Below are 19,914 nucleotides of genomic sequence, written 5' to 3'. Positions count from 1 at the left end.
CTTAAATGCCATGTATTTTTGATATATGTTAATAATGAGGTTATACACTGGTTCAGCAAGGTTATTAATGCCAGAAGTGGTAATGGTTTTAAGCCCATCATTACCTATGAAATGCTTCAGAAGACATGCATCTACAATAGCCTCTGAAAATCAGTACAACTCCTGGCCTTCACGTGTAGTTCAGATATTGAGCCTGGCGGTACAGTTACCACTGATAGGAGAATTAAGGTGCAAAGACAGTAAGCTTTGGGCAGGATGGGCTCATTAGCCTTGGTTTGCTTCCAATCTAGGTGAAGGAAAACTCTGAATCCAAACCACTGCTGCCTAATGGCTATACCTAAACACTGGAAAGGCTTCAGGAGACAACCCCGAGGAAAATTCAAGAGCTGGTGACCCTTAGGCAGATTGTGGCACACTGTGCTACAGCCTGACAGAACCTGTGGCACTACTGATTCTAAACTGTATCAGACATTCCATTCCTTTAGTCACATCAGCTACGTGGAGAGGGAGGAACTGCTGTTTGGATGACCATAAACAATGCCCAGGCTTTCATCTTGCTTCTACTAGATGAACCAAAATCGTTACGACTGAAGCAGGCCAACAACACTGGCATACATGTAATAGAACTCTAAACTATTTGAAACCCAATGTGTAATATGAAAATGTAATGCTCTTTCTAGAACCATATTAATCAATCCATAACTCTTCTAGTCTCCCCTCTCATACCTTAAGTAGTAATCAACTTTTTTTTTTGAAGTAACGTCTGTGTTTTATAATAGTTAAGTCTATGCCTTTTAAAAATACTAGATTAATCTGGAAGTTATCCAGCTTGTAGATACAAGCTATTCTAGTAAGAACTAGCACTTTCACTGAGAGGTGATGTCCTAATAAAAGTAATAACTATTACTAATTTTACTATAAGCAATAAAAACTTTACTAATACGAGTGACAATCTCTTATATAAACAAAAGGCTCCATGCCTTCCATCCTCACTACCTTAGCTTGTAACTTTTATAAGACAAATCCCTTTTCCCAAAGATTTCAAGATCCTATTTCTTGTACTTTGAATGAAAACAGTGCTTAGGTCAAGCATTGGAATAGACATCAGAATGCCAAGGAAAAACAATCAAGGAGTGAATCAATAAAGCAAACAAGTCTAGATTTTCAGTGAGCATATTTTATAGTCATTATAAATCATAGTAGTTGTTTGAGAACTTGATAGATTATTGTCTACCCCTAAGTAATTTGTTAACATTGCAGTTAATTTTTTTAAAGATACCCTTAAACTTAAAGGGTTTCCTATACTTTATCTACATTTAAATACATATTTACAACTTGCCAATGGAGCATATTTTATCCCCAAATGGACTGCAAATGTAATGTCCTCTCTGATCATCATTTGTTGGTTCACAGTATTTGGTACATGCACGATCATAGTAGTTAGGATCACAGTTAACTTCATATTCAACAATCATTCTGTTCAGGAAAGACAAAAAAAAAGTATTGCAAAAATTATATATGGGGCCCAAAAACAAATTATGCCTTGAGTCTTGAAAAAATTTTCTATTAATATTGCACTATACAATGAACACATTTTCATTGTTTGTTTTGTTTTTAGCTGCCTCTGAAAAGAGAAAATTATTAGTTTTGTGTGGTCTGTCTGCAAAAGAGCTGACAGCTCAGCTTCAAAAAGCTGGGTAGAAGAAGAAGTGTGGTCTGTTAGTTCGTCCATCTGTCCGTAAGTCATGTTTAGCTCTGAAAAACTAGAAAATATATTGAAAATATGATTTCAGGATATTTTGCAGCTTACTTAGTTTTTTGGCTTCTTATTATCATCAAAAAGAGAACAGAGAAGAGAACATTTTTGTTTATAAAACTAAATATGCAAGCCATTTTTTCATAAAGATAAACCATTTTTAAAACCATTACTATTGAAAGTAAAAACATTGGAAGTTTTACTTAGGAAGGGGTACAAATGTGAACACTAATGCATACAGTTTTTCTTATTTCTGAATGTAAATTTTTTAATAATAATGCTGTTAATGTGTGTGTGACCTACTGACACACGTGCCTCAGGCTAATCACACAGGTTGTCAATGGACAAGGGACAGTACTGCTAGTGCACGCAAATATGACCTGTGTTATGGTTATGTGACTGAAAGCCTTCATTGACTAGAGACGGTGTGTAAGAAAGGAGAGTTCAGGTCAGGACAAGGCTGTAAGACGGTGCTGCCATGTACAATGTAAGTCTTCCAGAATGTAGATGTATGAGTTCTGGAACACTAGGAGAGTTTGGTACAACAGTTCTGTTATGTACTCCAAAGCTTTTGTAGTTAGTGTAGCCCAGTGATGCCCAAAATACGCCCTGCGGGCCAGACGTGGTTCCATCTGGCCTGCCAAAACGTCGGCACAAAATGTAGAAAATTCCCATTAAAAAAGTTGAAAAATGTATCTTTCTCTATGCTAGGATCTCACATTTTCTCTGACGGATTGGTACCATGACATTTAACATTAGTGGGTTTATGAAATGATACTCTGAATGTAGAATTTACCAGGAAAAGTGAATGGATCTTTACATTTTGGTGGAACATGATAATAAGCCATTAAAATATTTGTTTTATAAAGAAATTGTGGCTGTTTAAAACAATAACACATTAAACGTCATTACTACACAAATATGGTGACATTCTTGATTTGAGTAGCGAATACAAGATGGTTAAACTACGCCTAAAGGTTGGTGGAATTATTAATATTAGAGTATTAACCGAACCAGAGACGAAAATGAGTCAGTGCAAAGCTAGCTATTACGTTACTCACATTTTAGGTAGAGAAACGAAGCCATTTTGCTATGCGTAAAAAAATTGCTTCTGATTTCTCATTAATTAATGTAAGTACTAAATCTACAGGCTTTTATAGTTTCAAGTTAATTTAATTTCATTTTTGTATCTTTTCGGTCATGCAGCCCACGACACCAGGGTCTGAAATTAAAATGGCCCTCAGATCGAATTAGGTTGGGCATCACTGGTGTAGCCAATTGTGTAGTATTGGCTGTTGATGTATTTAGTTATTAAACCAGATTATTATTTGAAAGTCTTGTCAAGTTCTATTGTTAGATGTATTGTGTTGAGCAGTGTTTACAGAATAAAGGCCTGGTAGACAAAATTGTAACAATATACATAAAATAAATGTAAATAATATATATATTATTTATTGGTGTGTTTTCAATTGTTAAACTTACTAATGATTTACAAATTTGTTTATTTTTGTTTCTAAAAAAATAATACCATTTGAATGCAAATAATTATTTACATTTCTAAAACTAGAAAGAAGATTTTAATAAGCTATGTTAATTCATTTAAATATTTATGATTACACAGAGAGACCAAATTGTGCAATCAGATCAATAACACTTTTGCTCCACATGTCTATTTTGTATGGAGTGAGTTAAGATTGTGTTTGTTAATGGTTTGTAGTTCATAGTTATATTGGTTTGAAAATGCCTCATTATCGAAAAATTAATTTTGGCTAAAATGTTTTATGAATGAAAATTTTCCTTGACGTAAATGGGAAAAACGCTGCTTACATCACAAGGCTTACCGCAGTTACCCACAGTACACTAAAATATTTCTTTGCAAAATTGTTTTTTAAAGAATCAATAGACCTAATTAAACATTTGCGCACCATCTTACTGTAGATTGATTTATATAGAACTATGAAAGAAAAGTAATGAAACTAAATGTATGATTAGTTATTGTGTTTTAAGTGCTTAATAACTTGTTTACACTTTTAATTGCGTAGAGCGGTGTAGATACCTTTTACTTTGTTGTTTATTTTGCTGATGACCTCCAGCTGTCTCGTTCTGAGCCCGCATGCAACCAGGTGCTCTCTTCTATGTCAGCTAAGTCAAGTTTGCGCCATAAGCTGGTCTTTTAAGCGTTTCGGTGTTACGTCGACCACTTTTTTAGCTCACCAAAAAAGACTGCCTTTGGCATGCGTTCGTCTGAGATTCGTCTCCCATACAGGATACTGCTCTGTCCAGCGTAACTGTCAGACTTAAAGAATTTCCTCTATACAAAGGATGCGGATACACATTTGAGACCAAAAGAAAATCTGCTGCGGAGGACAGACGCAGACGCTAAAAGAAAATCTTAATCGAGCACCGCGGACAATGGTTATACTTGCCCTGGTTGTGGCAAAATATGTAGGTCACAGCTGGGTCTGTGTAGCCACAGGAAATACTGCAATCCTCATTAATTTTCGGACTCGCAGACAAGCCTTATTATTATTATTATTATTTTGCTGGTGAATTATTACCATATGTTCATGCTTCGGTGTCTACTGTCCCATACTAAAACAAAGGAAATGGTCATAACACAGCTTCTCTACGCCTTACTTGCTTACACTAAACATGATATCCATCTAGCAGTCAACGAGTTTTCTTTTGATTTAATTATAAACCTCTGTAAAAAGCTTGGTTAGGGCGTGGTCCAGGAGAGATCTGAATGGAGGGATCTGTAAAAGCAGGCCACATCCCTCCACGGGCTGTAGCACCACTGGGATGGATGGATGGATGGCAAAAGCCGGTATGAACTTCTTATAGTCCGACAGTCAGGCTGGGCAGGGCATGTATCCCGTATGGGGGACGAACATATTGTTCGGCGTAACAGAGGTGCCCCACGGAAACGTTTCTTTAGAAAACTAATGCAATGATTTAAGTCTATTAAGAAAAAATGCGCCATTTTACTTTGTCACAAAGTGACCTTACCCTATAATGTAGAGATTTGCGTCACTTGATGTTTCGTACTAAAGCCATAATGAATATAGGCCTACTAATTCCATTCCATAATTAAATTTCTGAACGTAACTGTAGAATATTTTTATTACACAAATAACAAACTAGTGTTTAAGAGGGAAGACATATTAGGAACTCCATTTATTACGTAAACACAAGCGGTGTTGCACTGACGCGCTAGTGTGCAAATGTACATATAAATACTATTATGTTGCAGTAACCATCTGAGAAGTTACACTGCAAAGACTTTCTTCCAAGCCAATAATAGTAGGCCTACATTAGTTTTACACAAAAGATGGATTGTAAAATTATAAGACGGACGTGAGCTGTGGTTTGTCTAGACTGTAGGAGGACTTAAGAGACTTTATATTTAATAGCCATGTACAATTACATTTAGAACTAACAGAACACTAAAGCAACTCTTCAGATTAGTAGTCTTTATCCAAGATCGTTCATTTTCGTAATTACAAAAATATTACCAAAATGACTTCGGGTATATAACTTTCCTTAAGAAATTATTTAACCGAGTGAGGCTCGGCCACCTGATATTATTTTATAATATTGTATATCTAAGTAACAACTGTTGTCTGAAACTTACTTGATATTGTTATATGTTAATGTTAATTCTTTATTGCTTTCAGCTTTTTTGTTTATTTGATGAGTCAGTTTACCAATAGGCTCCATGATATATTCTCCATAATCTGAATCACTAACATCAATATTTAAAGTAGCATTTCCCTAGTAAGAAAAAAAAAGGCATTAATAATACATCATCTGCAAATGCAGATTTTATTAATTTAAAAGACATTAATTATTCAAAGTGTCATTTCTAAAGTTTGTATACAATTTACATCAGATCAAGCTGCAGCTACCAGTTACTAAATAAGATCTTGTACCTGGTCTGCATTTTCTCTATAAAGGTCTATATCATCTGCAAACCTGAGATTGGAAATAGGCCAACTGTTTATGGTCAAGCTAGGTGTAAATCCTTCTAGATTTTCCATCATCATATGCTCCAGAAATATGTTAAAAAAGAGATGGAGAAAGAATGCATCCTTGACGCACTGCACTCCTAAAACTTTCTCCAACTTTGTTGTTAAGAAGTACTGAGATATTGACATTTAGATATAGGGCTTTGATAACATCAATAATGTTTTTATCTATGTTGAGCCCCTCATTACAGCATGCCATCATGCTAAACCTGGCCAAAAACTTTTTTGAAGTCTATGAAGTTGTGTACCATGTAAATGAAAAACCATCCATTTACAGAATTGTTTCTAAGCAGTAGCAAAAATATTTTGAGAACATGCTAATATCAATATTTAATGGTTTACTTTTATGTTTTTCATATTTGTATTTAAAGAATCTTGATAGCTAATTACTTTACTTACTTTCCATGTTTCAAAACTGAACACTAGTGGATTAGGTATTCCTCCCACATCTTCATAAAAAAAGATCTGGTTGACAGAGATAGGACTAGTTTGCTTGCAGTCACTTGCAGGGCTAAAAATAGATCATAATATCAAATTGATATTTTTTAAAAAGTCAATTTATCTTTACAAGACATTTTTATTTTTCTAAAAAAAAAAATAAGTAAGGCATATAAAATTCGTGTGGAGTTTTTTATCTCGAGCGCCTCCCCAGGTGGCGAATAGGGAATGCCCTCCAGATATGGTGGTGCCAGGGAAATAAAATACCAGAGGTGGACCAAACCTGCTGTCTTGCAGGAAGTGGAGAGATCAACAAAGGCTATGCCTGGAAAATGAAATGACTTTTGTTTTGCAATATAGAACATGCTAAGCCTTTTTAGAGCAGGAACACTAGCCCAACTCACTGAAGTGCTGAAGAAAATACCCCTCGCAGCACTACAGGAAATAAGGTGGAAATACTGATATTTTTCAGATCTAAGGAATACATTGGGCAGGTCACCTCAAAAGAATGTCAAGAAAACAAAGAAGCAAAGATTGTTCACCAGCTAAACCGAAAGGCAGGCGTCCCAAAGGCAGACCAGGAGTACAGTGGCTTGATGATGTAGAGGCAGATCTACAACAGCTTAGAGTCCAGGCATGGAGACAAAAAGCCAATGATAAATCAGAATATGGAATGATGTGCTAGCCCCTCCATTGGCTCCATGAACTTAGTGCCACTGGGATGGATGGAAGGCATATAAAAGACAATTCTAGACAATTCAATATATAGAACTCATGTGTAAAATTTAAAATTTTAAAAATGTAATTCTTACTCAATGTCATCTACACAAATCTTAAAGACATGATCACACATGCCACAAAACACTTCCGGAGATTGTGTTTCATAATCAGAGAAGAAACTACTCAGATCAAAACTCCAGTCGTTATTTTCATCACAACACTTTCCGTCAGCTTTCTTCCCATCCTCATTTGAAAACTGAAGCAACTTGACTTCAATCTTTCCCGAACCTAGACAAACAACGGTCAACTGTAAAATAAAAAAGAATTAACACTCCAAGAATAACATCAAAGATAATAATAATTTATTAATTAATAATTATTAATACATAGCTATAGCATGTTTTCAACAAAAGAGTAAAAGAAATGGAAAAGACCAAAATAAAATAGTAGGCTAATAATATTTCAAAATAAATATGAATAAAAGGTGGCAGTGGTTGCTTTAATTATCCCTTGTCTGTATCCTGCCCATGATCATCCCCTGCCAACCTGCAGGTTTGGGATAGGATGTAAAATCTTAATTTCTAAACGATTGTGTGAAGTATACAAAAGCCAAATAAGTCACTAAATAATCACAAAAATAATATCGAAATTATTTTAAGGGATAAAGAAATTAAGATATGTTCATTTTAATACTATGAAAAACTTAACAAGCTCATAATCTCTGAGCAAAAATCAAATCGTGGACAAGATTTGGGTTAGTTGTAAAACTTTAAGTGTATATATATCTAACCTTTACTTTTTTTCATTCCATAAAATACTAATATCAAACTGCACACTAATATAACCATACAAAAAAAAAAAAAAACACTTCACTCCATTTTTACTTTTTAAACCTAAATGAACTACTTTTATCTTGAATGAGAAATGAATATAAGGTTACAAAGACAGTTTGTGCAATGTGCGGAAACACGAACTCAAAATCGGCCCCCGAATGTAAAAAGGCAGGTTTTAATATTTTCAGAAAGAATATCAGAATGAAATTCTATCAAAGGCAAATGACATAGAAGAATGGCGAAAGAAGGTTGACAGATCTTCTGTGGTGCCCCAAATGTCCAGCAGACCAAGGCCAAGGGAAGGTTGTAACATAATAGTATTATATGTACATTTGCACACTAGCGCTTCAGTGCAACACCGCTTGTGTTTACGTAATAAACGGAGTTCCTAATATGTCTTCCCTCTTAAACACTAGTTTGTTATTTGTGTAACACGAATATTTTACATGGTGTCAGAAGTGGGAGTCCTCATTTTCAGAGTTCTAATGGTGAGGCTGAAAGAGCTATTCAAACAGTGAAGAAACTTTGGAAGAAAAGCGAAGACAATGGAATCATGAACAAAACAAGAGTTTCAAAGAATTGAAACATCTTTGTACAAACCCTCCAGTTTTAGCATATTATGATGTCAACAAGAACGTAGAGATAGAATGTGATGCAAGTACAGATGGACTGGGAGCAGTATTACTCCAGGAAGGTCGTATAATTGCATACGCATCAAGAGCTCTCACCGATACAGAAACAAGATATGCTCAAATTGAGAAGGAAATGCTCTCAATTGTGTATAGTACAAGCAAATTTCACTGCTACATATTTGGTAAAGAAGTAACAGTTTATAATGATCACAAACCTCTGGAGCAAATCTTCAAGAAACCTCTATTGTCAGCACCAATGAGAATACAGAAGATGCTAATAAGACTACAGTGGTATGATCTGAAAGTCTGTTACAGAAAAGGCAAGGAAATGTTTATCTCTGATACACTTTCTCGTGCACATCTACCAAATACTGATACACAGACATGTGAATTTACAGATGATTCAGTGCATATGATCTCTGTAAGTGATTCGAAATACAGTGAAATTAAAGACTGTACAAGCAAGGAACTTTCAATGCTTCGGGAAGTAATTATGACTGGTTGGCCAGACACAAGAAGCGAGACTCCAATTGAAGTCAGACCATATTGGGATTCAAGAGACCAGTTATCAACTTCGGATGGTATTATATACAAAGGTCTGAGAATAGTCATGCCACCAAGCTTACGTAAATACATGCTAAATCTGATTCACAAGTCTCACTTAGGAATAGTCAAGTGTAAGCAGCGAGCCAGAGAAGTCATGTATTGGCCAGGCATGAATGCAGACATTGAAGTGACAGTTAGGGATTGTAGCAGGTGTGCTGAACATCAGAATCAAAATGTGTCAGAACCGCTGATGCCTACCAAGACACCAGACCTTCCATACAGCATGGTTGGGTGTGATCTGTTTAACTTTGAGGGTAAAAAGTATGTGCTTCTAGTTGACTACTTCTCAAAGTTTATTGATGTCAAAGAACTGTCACAGGAAACTACATCAGATATCATCGAAGCAATGAAGAGTATATTCGCATGCCATGGAATACCTAGAAAGTTAAGGTCAGATAGCGGGCCACAGTTCTCTTCAAGGGAATTCCTGAATTTCTGTAAATCATACGGAATAGAGCATGAAATGTCGAGTCCTCATTTTCAGAGTTCTAATGGTGAGGCTGAAAGAGCTATTCAAACAGTGAAGAAACTTTGGAAGAAAAGCGAAGACAAATTTCTGTCGCTATTAGACTACAGAACTACTCCACTGAGTAATATTAATTTGTCGCCAGCACAATTACTCATGGGACGCCGACCCAGAAATTTGTTACCTTCTAGCGAGGAAATACTCACACCTAAGACACCAGATCTCAAGGTGGTGAAGAAACACTTTGACTCCGAGAAACAGTCTCAGAAACATTATTATGATAAGAGGAAAGGAGTTAAGAGTCATAATCCACTACAAGACGGAACGGCAGTCAGAATGCAACTTAATTCTAAGTGGAAACCAGGAACAGTAGTTTCGAGACATTCTAAGCCTAGATCATATAATGTCAAAAGTGGAAATAAGGTCTACAGAAGAAACAGAAAACACATCAGAAAGTCTTCTGAGAAAGCAAACAGATTTGACAATAATTATGACTTTCCAGATGACATCTCAGAACAACCAGAACCACTAGATCTAGAGAGTCCAAGATTACAAACTACACTAGATTTTGAGCCGCCACTACACACTGCTTCTTCTAACACCTCTAGACCACATGAACCTTACGTAACACGCTCAGGCAGAGTAGTTAACAAACCCAAGAGACTTGATTTGTGATGAACTGATTAGACTTTTTAGTTGACTAGTTTGTTAGTTATTCTGATAAATAGATTTTCTAAATTAAAGAAGAGAGATGTAACATAATAGTATTATATGTACATTTGCACACTAGCGCTTCAGTGCAACACCGCTTGTGTTTACGTAATAAACGGAGTTCCTAATATGTCTTCCCTCTTAAACACTAGTTTGTTATTTGTGTAACACGAATATTTTACAAAGGTGAAGTTAGAAGTGAACCTGGCCTGATTTAATTTCGTATAATCATTATCTTATTGATCTATTTGTTTTGTGTAGGGGTAATCTCTTTAGTAGTCTTACTCAAAGCCTCATAAAAAAATATTTTAAAATCCTTAGTTAGGTGTCTTATAAGTTATTAGGTCTAGATCTATATAGATCTATGGGAAAGGACCAATGGCGAACGCTTTTGAGCCAGTTTTTAGTTTAGAATTTATAGCTCCGCAATGGTTAAACATATTAAAAAAATGAAAACATCTGCGGACCCCCCAGCTATTGGGCAATAAAACTAAATTTGACTCTTTTTTCCATATCAGCTATTAAATTTATAATTCAAGTCAACGTGCGGTAGGGGTCGGACCTAATCAGCGAACGCAATTTTCGCGGGAGTCATAATGAGCGAAAGGCCGTAAAAAATAGCGAAATAGCATGTTAAAATATAGGAAATTATGCTTCAATTAGTTCTATCATCTAAATTCTTCCATGAAGCATTATAAATAATGTCCTCCTTGTGGCATTAGGCTTAAATTTGTTTTCACTTTTCTTGTGCTCCACATCTCCTTTCTCTGCTTGTAACTGATGTCTATATATAGCCTACGAAACTTGCGATCAATTTTTTTTTTTAAAAGAAAGAAAGAAACTACAAAATTCTATCTCGCCACCTTCCTATAGGCTAGTCCACGTCGTAGTACTCTCCATTTCATAAACTCTCGTTACTGCAACTATTTTTTTTTAAAGAATTTATGTTCAGTGCACTTAATCACCATCAACTCGATCTCCCCCCCCCCCCACACACACACACGCTGATTGACCCAAAGGTAGATCCCGAATGCGATGGATTGATGATGTATGGAGACAGATCTACAACAGCTTGAGTTTCGGGTATGGAGACGAAAGGCTCAGGAGAGATCTTGTAATTTTATTCATGTATATTATATGGTAACTCTTATATTTATTACTAAATATATAGTTCGCGTTTTTTCCGATCCTGAAATCGAATATTTTCTACTGGAAAACTCTTGGAAATCTCCTGAAATCCTAATCTCAGAATGGTGGGGGAACCCTGTGAAAATGAATTCTGCACTTCTTTTAAACATTTATACACATATTAATATCAATAATTAGTAACAAGAGGTTAACCAGCCAGTTAAAAAAAAAAGGAGGACGGCAAAACAGAGCCCCCCCCCCCCCCCCCGTATAGGCGCTATTAACATTAACTGAAGCGTCATTTCACCCTCACTGGAAAGTAACTGCCAGCATATGACCTCTGAGAGACTGTTGGAGAGCTGCGAGTCAAACATTTTAGACGAAAACAAAATGCGGGAAAATATGCTGGTCGCAACTGGGCGTCGTCATGTGAAACACGTACTGCAATCATCCTTAATCTTCGAAATCGAAGACATTGGGTTAAGGTTAAAAATAGGCCTATTATTTTAATATTTCAGTTTACAAACAATAACGATAGATAAGACAAAAAGAAGAACAGATTAAATCAGTAACTAAATTATTTTTAATGGCTTTTTAAGCTTATAATAGGGGTTTCGCTGAATAGGTTTACAGTTAAAAAGGTCATTTTGAGCGAACACCCCATAATATATTTTTTTCAACGGAATGAATAGCCTTAGCTATTCTAGCTAACTATTTCCTCATCTATTTAGAAGCATAATATGCAATTTTTTTTCGGCCGATGTCCATTGGTGCTTTAAAATCGCCTTAAGTTCGGACCTATTCTCGTTTATCCGGAAACGTTTTGAGAATGAAATTTCCATACATGTCAACTATGACCTTCATCTATGCTTTATTTTATGAGGGAAAACGAAAGTGAATATGTGAGAAATGTAGAAAAATGGAGTCTTTGTAATATCATTTTATTAGTTCTGCAGTTACTTTTGATATAAATAAGAATGGATAATAATTACGGGGAGGTGTTCGCTTTATATGCCATTTCGCTGATGGGCCTTTCCTATAGATCTAGATATGGGGCCGCACTGCAGTTCACGCGATAAAAAACAACAACTTTTGTTTATATTGATAAAGTTCTATACTTATGTGAACAGTTATATTTCGTTAGGACTATAGGGTCGAAAATCTATTAAAACGGCAGACATTGATACAACTCAATAAAGTATAATGCACTGCACAAACAATAAGGCCTGATCTGGATTTTGCAACCTCTAAAAGCAGAAAATTAGGGATAAATCTATACGCGTGCAAAGCTTTAATTATATAGTTGTGAGTCAGTGGTTCCCAAAGTGGTCCGTACGGACCCTGCGAAAACCAAATAGATATATGCGGCTCCTCGGAAAACAATGAATGCGCCCGGATGAGTCGCTGCTTTTAGTTTCGTCTTGAGACTAGCAGAATCTGGAGCGGCAGTTTGCCACAGTTCGTGCATGAGAGATGCATCTGTTTTAGGGCTAGCTGATAGGGCAGCTTTCTTTTTTTTTTCTCTCGAATAAGGCAGCTTCATTTCTTTTGCTCTCGGCGAGGTTCGTAACAGCACGCACAGTCGTGTCTCCATGCTATTCGATCTTTGGCTATCTCCTCCCACATGCTTTCATTTATCCATGTGGTTCTCATGTCACGCCTGCAGACATCTCTATGAGCTAGTCTTGGGCGGCCCCTGGGTCTGACTCCCACCGTAAATTCAGCACATAGGTCAAAATCGACCCAGGTATTTCTATATCATCCGGCCCACCCACAAATTGTATACCATTTGATGGACATCTAATCAAAGGTCTAACTTGTCCTCAAAATCATTATGTTAAGTTTGATAATGTACGCATGCTCTATATCTTTATGAGAAATATAGACCTTTAGTTGCTTTTTAATCGATAAGTGTGTAGGCCCTGGAAAGGATGATGCCCACTAGTAGCACTGTCTACGGATGTAGGCTATTACATTATTTCGAAAAATGTATTAGATTAAATTAGTAAGTAGAGTTTGTAAAAGACCATTAGAAAGCCACTTTAAAAAAGAAATTATAAAACCTTTAACAATTTAGTGAGTGTCATAGTGGCTTCCATGAGGGTCTTTAGGTGGATCTAGTTAGGTGACCCTACCGGCCCATTTGTTGCCCGAATGCCCATATAGCCAGTCCGCCCCTGTATCCGGGCATAAATATTCCTATAAAATTTCATCACGTTTATCCATGTGAAAATTAAAAAAATAATTCAAGCAAAGAAATAAGTTCAAATGTTGTCTTTTTTTTTATATTATTTATTTTCAATTTTATAGGCCCTACTATGTATTTATGTAGATTTTTTATTTGGAGGTCTGTGAGCAGAATTTGACTAAAAAAGGGGTCCAATGGTAAAAAAAAAAAAAGTTTGGGAACCACTGCTATTGGCTATGCTAAAATAGTGTTATCATTAAAAGTAAATAAAAATAAGCCTATTCAGTTTTACATCGACACAAATCACATGGATTGCATTTTTTTATTAGATGCTATTTACATTCTCTGATTTGCCTTTTTTTTAAAGAGACAAGTATATTTTAAGCTTATCTCGATTCTCTGTCCGTGTTACTAACATATTAATGGGTCAAGTGGGCTCTTGTAGTAATGACGTACTGAAATCAGATTCTGTCTTGGAGAGAATCGCACAGTTAGTTCTTTAGAGCCTTGACCAAGTAGTGAATGATATAATATAGTGAAGAAAATCAAATACCCGGTAACATCCAATGGAATAACTTAACGGTTATTAAATATCATATTATTATTATATTATAAGTGTATAGGAAAAAAGGGTTTTCATAGAACACAAAATAAGTGAGTTTCTAAGCAAGTTACATCAAGGTCAAGTTATCTTCATTCATTTCTATAGCTACTATCAGTTGACTGCCTTTTGGAGTAGCGAGTGGGGCCTAAAAATAATATTTTGTCACCGTCAGTCAATCGTTGAAATATTGGGGGGGGGGGGCAACTGTTAGGACAAGACCAGTCCCCGCGCACTTCTAAGGCTGCCTCTGAGTTGATACTTAATACAAATCGATAAAATATATCTTAGATTTCTTCTTCCTCGTTCTCATTGTTATGTTGGAGTGTTCATATGACTAGACCAATACATGAGATGAACTGCGCAGCGGTTTCCAAGTCAGGGAGCTCTCCATATAGTTTTCTTTCTATTGGGGTGATTTGGGGCCAGTGTCTTATACGGGCCTCTTGGTAGAGAGAGCAGTTTTGGAGGACATGGTCGGCATTTTATATCTTAGATGATTATATTATCAGTGACTTGTCGCCCTATTGATGTGTGTGTGTCTAGCTGTCCTTTTTAAGCAAGTACCACTCGGTGAGGAACAGCTAACAGAAATGACTGAACACTGTCGGCTGCCTGGTATTTTGGACTGTCGTTAGGACTTATCGATGGTCCCGGGTTCACACCCTACCCTCTCACATTTCCCGTCGTCCTGCGAGAGGTTTGGACTAGGTAAATTATCTAATTATCTTCAACTCTGAAGGAACTTGGAAATAAACCGTTGTGTCTAAGCTGCCCACAGGTTGCGACGTCGCAGGTCAGTGTTCAGGCCTACTATAACGATTGGTTTCGACTAAACCACCACTTTCAAAGAATCATTAAGTTTTATTGCCCTTGTTTTTTTTTTTTTTTTTTTTTTTTTTTGTTTTTTTTTTTTTTAGAAAAGTTAATAAGAAGACATAAAAGTGTTTTGAGCCATTGAAATTTAAGTAAACAGAAAAAAACAACAAAAAAAAAAACGAAGTTTAAAACTGTAAACTATAATATATATGCTCAATTAATTGACGCTAGATTCTCACTCACGAGAAGAATTGTATAGGCTAACGTTGTTCATAACAAAAAAGAGCATGATCTCTTGTATAAGTTCAACTCGCTCTTACTGCTGTGATGAGTGTGAAACATGTCTTTGCTTCTTTGCCATCACGTCTCATGTCTGTGGAGAAAGTATGCTTACAGAAAATACAAGATAGTGTTTTAAATGCAAAGTTTCTCTTGATAAGTGTATATAGGCCTTGCCATGGAAGAAATTGTCTATTCGCAGGATAAGTGGAGCCAAATGGTATCAGACTTCAGAATTCTGTCACTAATTTTGCTTTGAAATGCTGATTATATGTCATCTCTATCTTGCTGCTTGATAGAAATATAGGCTCTCACAATATTATCCTTATTAAATGGCGAAGTAATCAAACGCATTACGAAATGTTGAGAGAATCAGAAACACTTGCAACTTTCTATTTGCGACCAGATTCATCCAGAAAATCTGATACTTTCTCTTCACTGTAAAATACTATTTCCTCATCGTTGGAGAGACACATTCAGTTCGTTACATTTTTTGAACAAGTCTTGTCAGCAAATTATCCAAGGCAACAAAGTCGTAATCAATATTCAATCTTCTTTGCAAGGGATGAGGAATCTTTTAAGAATTTGTACACTTCATTAAGGAGTTAATCAGTCTCATCAGAATTTTTGTCCCCTTGAAAATCATCGGACTTCTGCATGGGCAAGTAACGTCTCATGACTCATGGTCAGGACCTATTTATTGGCACACTTGACGGATTAACCAAAGGGTTCAAAGGATGAATCCGGGTGTAATTAATAATTTGCACGTATTATTTACTCTCTGTTTCGTTCACTCATTCTCTTCCACGCTAACGCGTGTCTTTTTAAGTTAATTATATTATCACAGCTACAATCACAACATTCTAAAAGTCATATTAAATGGAGAGATTAAAAAAAAATATATCACACACTCCTATTGAAGCGTGTGTCCCAACAAAGTTTACTAACAAAGACCTACATACGGTAGAGAAAAAAAAATAGCGTAGTGTAGAACGGGACACTGAGCCATATAGGTGCTTACTTAGCCCGGTTGTCATCAAATTTCGATACCCTTTGCCGACACTGTGAAAAGTCAGAGGAAACCATAATCCATCTCTTGCAAGAGTGTTCGCAGCTGCGGGTAATGCATCTGCAGTGTCACTTGACCTGTATGGGAGCTATGATGCACTACCCCGAACTGCAGAGTTTCTTTTTTTTCTCATAAAAGATATGGACAAAAGCAGTTACCTTCCATAAAAGAATAAGTTATCGTTAATTAGTTGATTTCCCACATGAAGTTCTTAATAAACTTAAATCCTTTAACAATCCCACTAAATTAGCCTGTACTAACTTCACTAGCCTACTCTAAAATGTTAAATTCTCTTTAAGAGAATGAAAAACATTTAAGCTTAAAACACTGGACTTTTTTTTTCCTTTAGACCTACTGAGAGCTTAAAATATTTAGTTAAATTACTATTTTAAAAAAATACGTTGACAATTATACAAATGTAATGCCTGCCTTACAAAAAAAATCTTTGGAGTTGGGGGTGCTAGTTGGTGATAGTTTATTTTTTATAATGATGACGAATTATAAAAACAAAGTTATATAGGCCAGTTTTGGAAAAAAAGTCAGTATAAAGAAAATTAGGCCTAAGAAAAAAATATTAACCAAAATAAAAAAAAAATACTTAAAAAAAAGCATAAAGTGTATAAATTAGTTTGGATCAGTCATGTAATTAAATTTGTAATAAATCTCAGACTATAAAAGGGACTAATTCAGCTTATACCACCACTTCAGTCAAGTACTATTTCTTTCCCTTGTCTGATATACCAAACAAAGTAATTTATTACCAATAGTTAATTACCAAATTGGTTAACTTTTAAAAAAAAAATTGATTCTTGTGTTGTCAGGTTAAAGAAATAATTGTGCAAAATTTCACCTTGATCCGAGGTTGGGTATCGGAGAAATAACTTGTAGAAACTTTTGGCCAGACAAACAGATAGACAGACACACACACACACAGACACACACAACGAGTTGATATAAGCTTTGTTAAAAACAATTGTATACAGACAAAAGAAAATGTGAATCGAACTGTTCAGTACTGAAATCATCTACTAAACCTTTTATAACAGTAATCAGTTCAAACAGAGGCAGCTGATGTTATTTGTTGGTGTTATTGTTGAAAGGATGACACTATATTGTTATCAGATTACAGTTAATAATAATAATAATAATAATAATAATAATAATCTTTATTATCCGTAAGGAAATTTGTCTTACAATTTGTGCATTACACCAAACAAAAAACATTATAACTATAAGAAACCAAAGTGTACATTCACACCAGACTCACTCATAGGTATATAGATCTAGTTCCTGCAAAGTCCTACAGCGTTCTAAGCTCTGCTTATTGAATATGGCGACCACGGCTAATATGTAGATCTTTGCTAATAAAAGGTAATGAGGTGTATTTTAAATTTATCTGGACCGTAAGAATTTCAAGTGAACTTTTAAAAATTCCACTTCATTTATTTATAGTGCAGGGACTAGACGACAATCGTAGACCAAATGATTTATAACAGATTATTTTAAAATGCCGCACGTGGTTCTTGTGCATGAATAATGTTCAATCAAGAACCTAGTCCAGATTCTATGCATTACCAGTGTGCTCAGCTTAACTAAGAAAGTCTGAAAAAAGATGTAGGTTGATGGCGCCTTGCAATGTCAAGTGGCCTCCACTTTTACTTCTTTCTGCTTCGGTTAATGTAGTATGTAGGTCTTTAGGTCGTAAATTAAAGAATGAAAGATGTCAGCATTTATACGTAGGGGTTTGGGGGGGGGGCACCTACAAATTAATAAATAAAAAGCGAAAAAAAAAATTCTTTATTGAACTGCTATTTTAGGTACTGAAAAAAAATAGGAAATTCATTTTTTAAAAAGTTTTTAAAATTAACGTTTTAAGTAATAGAGTGATGTAGACCTACGCACCACGCAGGGACTATTATAAAAGAAGACATCGATATTACTGACACAAATTTTTGACAATTTCAGCTACGCTGGGGGAAGGGGTCGATGGCTAATCGCTTTTAGCTTTCGAACAGGTGGAGTCCTGGGTTCGAATCTCGGTGAAGACTGGGCTTTTGAATTTCAACTACTAAGGTCTATAGATCACAAGGTCTGAAAGGGGAACTTTTACTTATTACACTAGCCTAAATTTATATTCGAGAGGATTTTCAAAGAGTTCAAAGGTCTTTAATGATGATTCTACCCTTTTTGAAAATAAGCTTAAAAATAAGAAATAGGCCTGCTATTACGTTTGAAAATGGACTCGTCCATAGAATATAATATATATATATATATATATATATATATATATATATATATATATATATATATATATATATAAGATGCTGTTGTTTTAAGATGCCGTCCTTTAAAATAAACTTGTATAAGGTCCATAAGATCTAGCACCATATCGGCAGCTGACCTGAGAAAAATGCATAACCGGTGGGTGTAAGATTGCAACTTACTGTGCTAGCAAGACAACATTCTCGTAAAAAAAAAGAAATATTTTTTTAAAAGCCTAATAATCTGAAACTTGGGAACGTAACATGACCTTTTATACCTCCAACTGAACGTTATGTAATATTATGCTAATACATCTAGATCAAAATAAGATAATTATTGGTCTAAAGCCCAAACGAATGGAAATTCATTTTGACAATTGTCCACCTCAGAATTACTACTATAAAAGAAATATCGATGCAAACACGCACAACATTCACATACACAGCACACTTACACACTAACGGCCAACGCTTTATGAATTTATATTTTGATTATTAATTCTGTTCTAGTTTCTGAAAATTATCTTTTTATGCATTAAAATGAATAAAATGTGTATGTAAAGTAATTAAATGTGTTACCTGAATTAAAACGTAGAATAAAACAAATAAAATCATATTTGGCTGTACGAAGAAAGGGATTCACTTCTGTTGTTATTAAAAGTGGTAGAAATCGTAACAAATATCTACAATCTAATCGTATCTATAATCGATTATAGAAAACGACAAAGAATAAACCAGCACACAGACTATTCCATGATGTTCTTTGCTATTAACAAAGACTAACATCCACTGCTAATGAGTTAGCGACTGAAAGCAAGACTCGTCGGTCACTTAATTGTGCAGTGCCTCTGGCACACTCCCCCTTTCTCTAATAGCCTTGAATGTCGTTACGTCAGAAAACTGCCACAAAAACGAACAGTTCTACTTTAGGCTTCTTGTGCCCATGAAGATTTTATTTGTATCGATAAGTCACAAAAATGCAGGAAGATTTGTTTTCTTTTTTTTTTTTTTTGTTTCTTTTTTAATATGTTAACTCTTTCTCTCCTAACTGACGATACTAACGTTGATTTGCCCCATTAAATTAAACTAATTTTTGGTTTTATAAACTTTTATTTGTAATATATATATATATATAAAGAGCATGCATTCTTCTATAATTATATACCTAATACAACATTTTCTGATTACATACAAACAACTTATTGAAGTTAAATCATAACAGATTAGTAAAACACAAATGAGCAAAATTAATAGTTCCATCGGAACGTGAAAATAACTACGGAGAGAAAGAGTTAAGGACTGATTATTGAAAGAAAATAAAAGAAAAAAAAAAGTAGGCAAAAAAACGAAAGGGGCTTGCGAGAGTATTTCGCGCCTTT

At 35.2% G+C, this 19,914-nt stretch overlaps 1 protein-coding gene across 4 annotated transcripts in view; it reads right to left on the bottom strand.

Annotated features, from left to right (window-relative positions):
* The window catches only part of LOC106052933 (mucin-2-like), a 42,761-nt gene extending 23,422 nt beyond the window's left edge, over positions 1-19,339 (bottom strand). For 2 of the 4 annotated variants that reach the window (XM_056043729.1, XM_056043730.1), the window contains exons 1-5: positions 19,115-19,339; positions 7,035-7,249; positions 6,184-6,295; positions 5,391-5,530; positions 1,340-1,476 (exon numbers count right to left, since the gene is read on the bottom strand). In XM_056043729.1, coding sequence (XP_055899704.1) covers positions 1,340-1,476; positions 5,391-5,530; positions 6,184-6,295; positions 7,035-7,249; positions 19,115-19,150 — 640 coding nt within the window. In that variant the 5' untranslated portion in view covers positions 19,151-19,339. Of the gene's footprint in view, positions 1-1,339; positions 1,477-4,765; positions 4,951-5,390; positions 5,531-6,183; positions 6,296-7,034; positions 7,250-10,475; positions 10,550-19,114 lie in introns of those variants that run through there. The other 2 variants (XM_056043731.1, XM_056043732.1) reach the window with 2 other exon arrangements.
* Positions 19,340-19,914: the final 575 nt, after the last annotated feature.

The sequence above is a fragment of the Biomphalaria glabrata genome, chromosome 10 (assembly GCF_947242115.1).
Source record: "Biomphalaria glabrata chromosome 10, xgBioGlab47.1, whole genome shotgun sequence".
Taxonomy (NCBI): Eukaryota; Metazoa; Mollusca; class Gastropoda; family Planorbidae; genus Biomphalaria; species Biomphalaria glabrata.
This window is presented reverse-complemented; position numbering and strand designations above follow the sequence as displayed.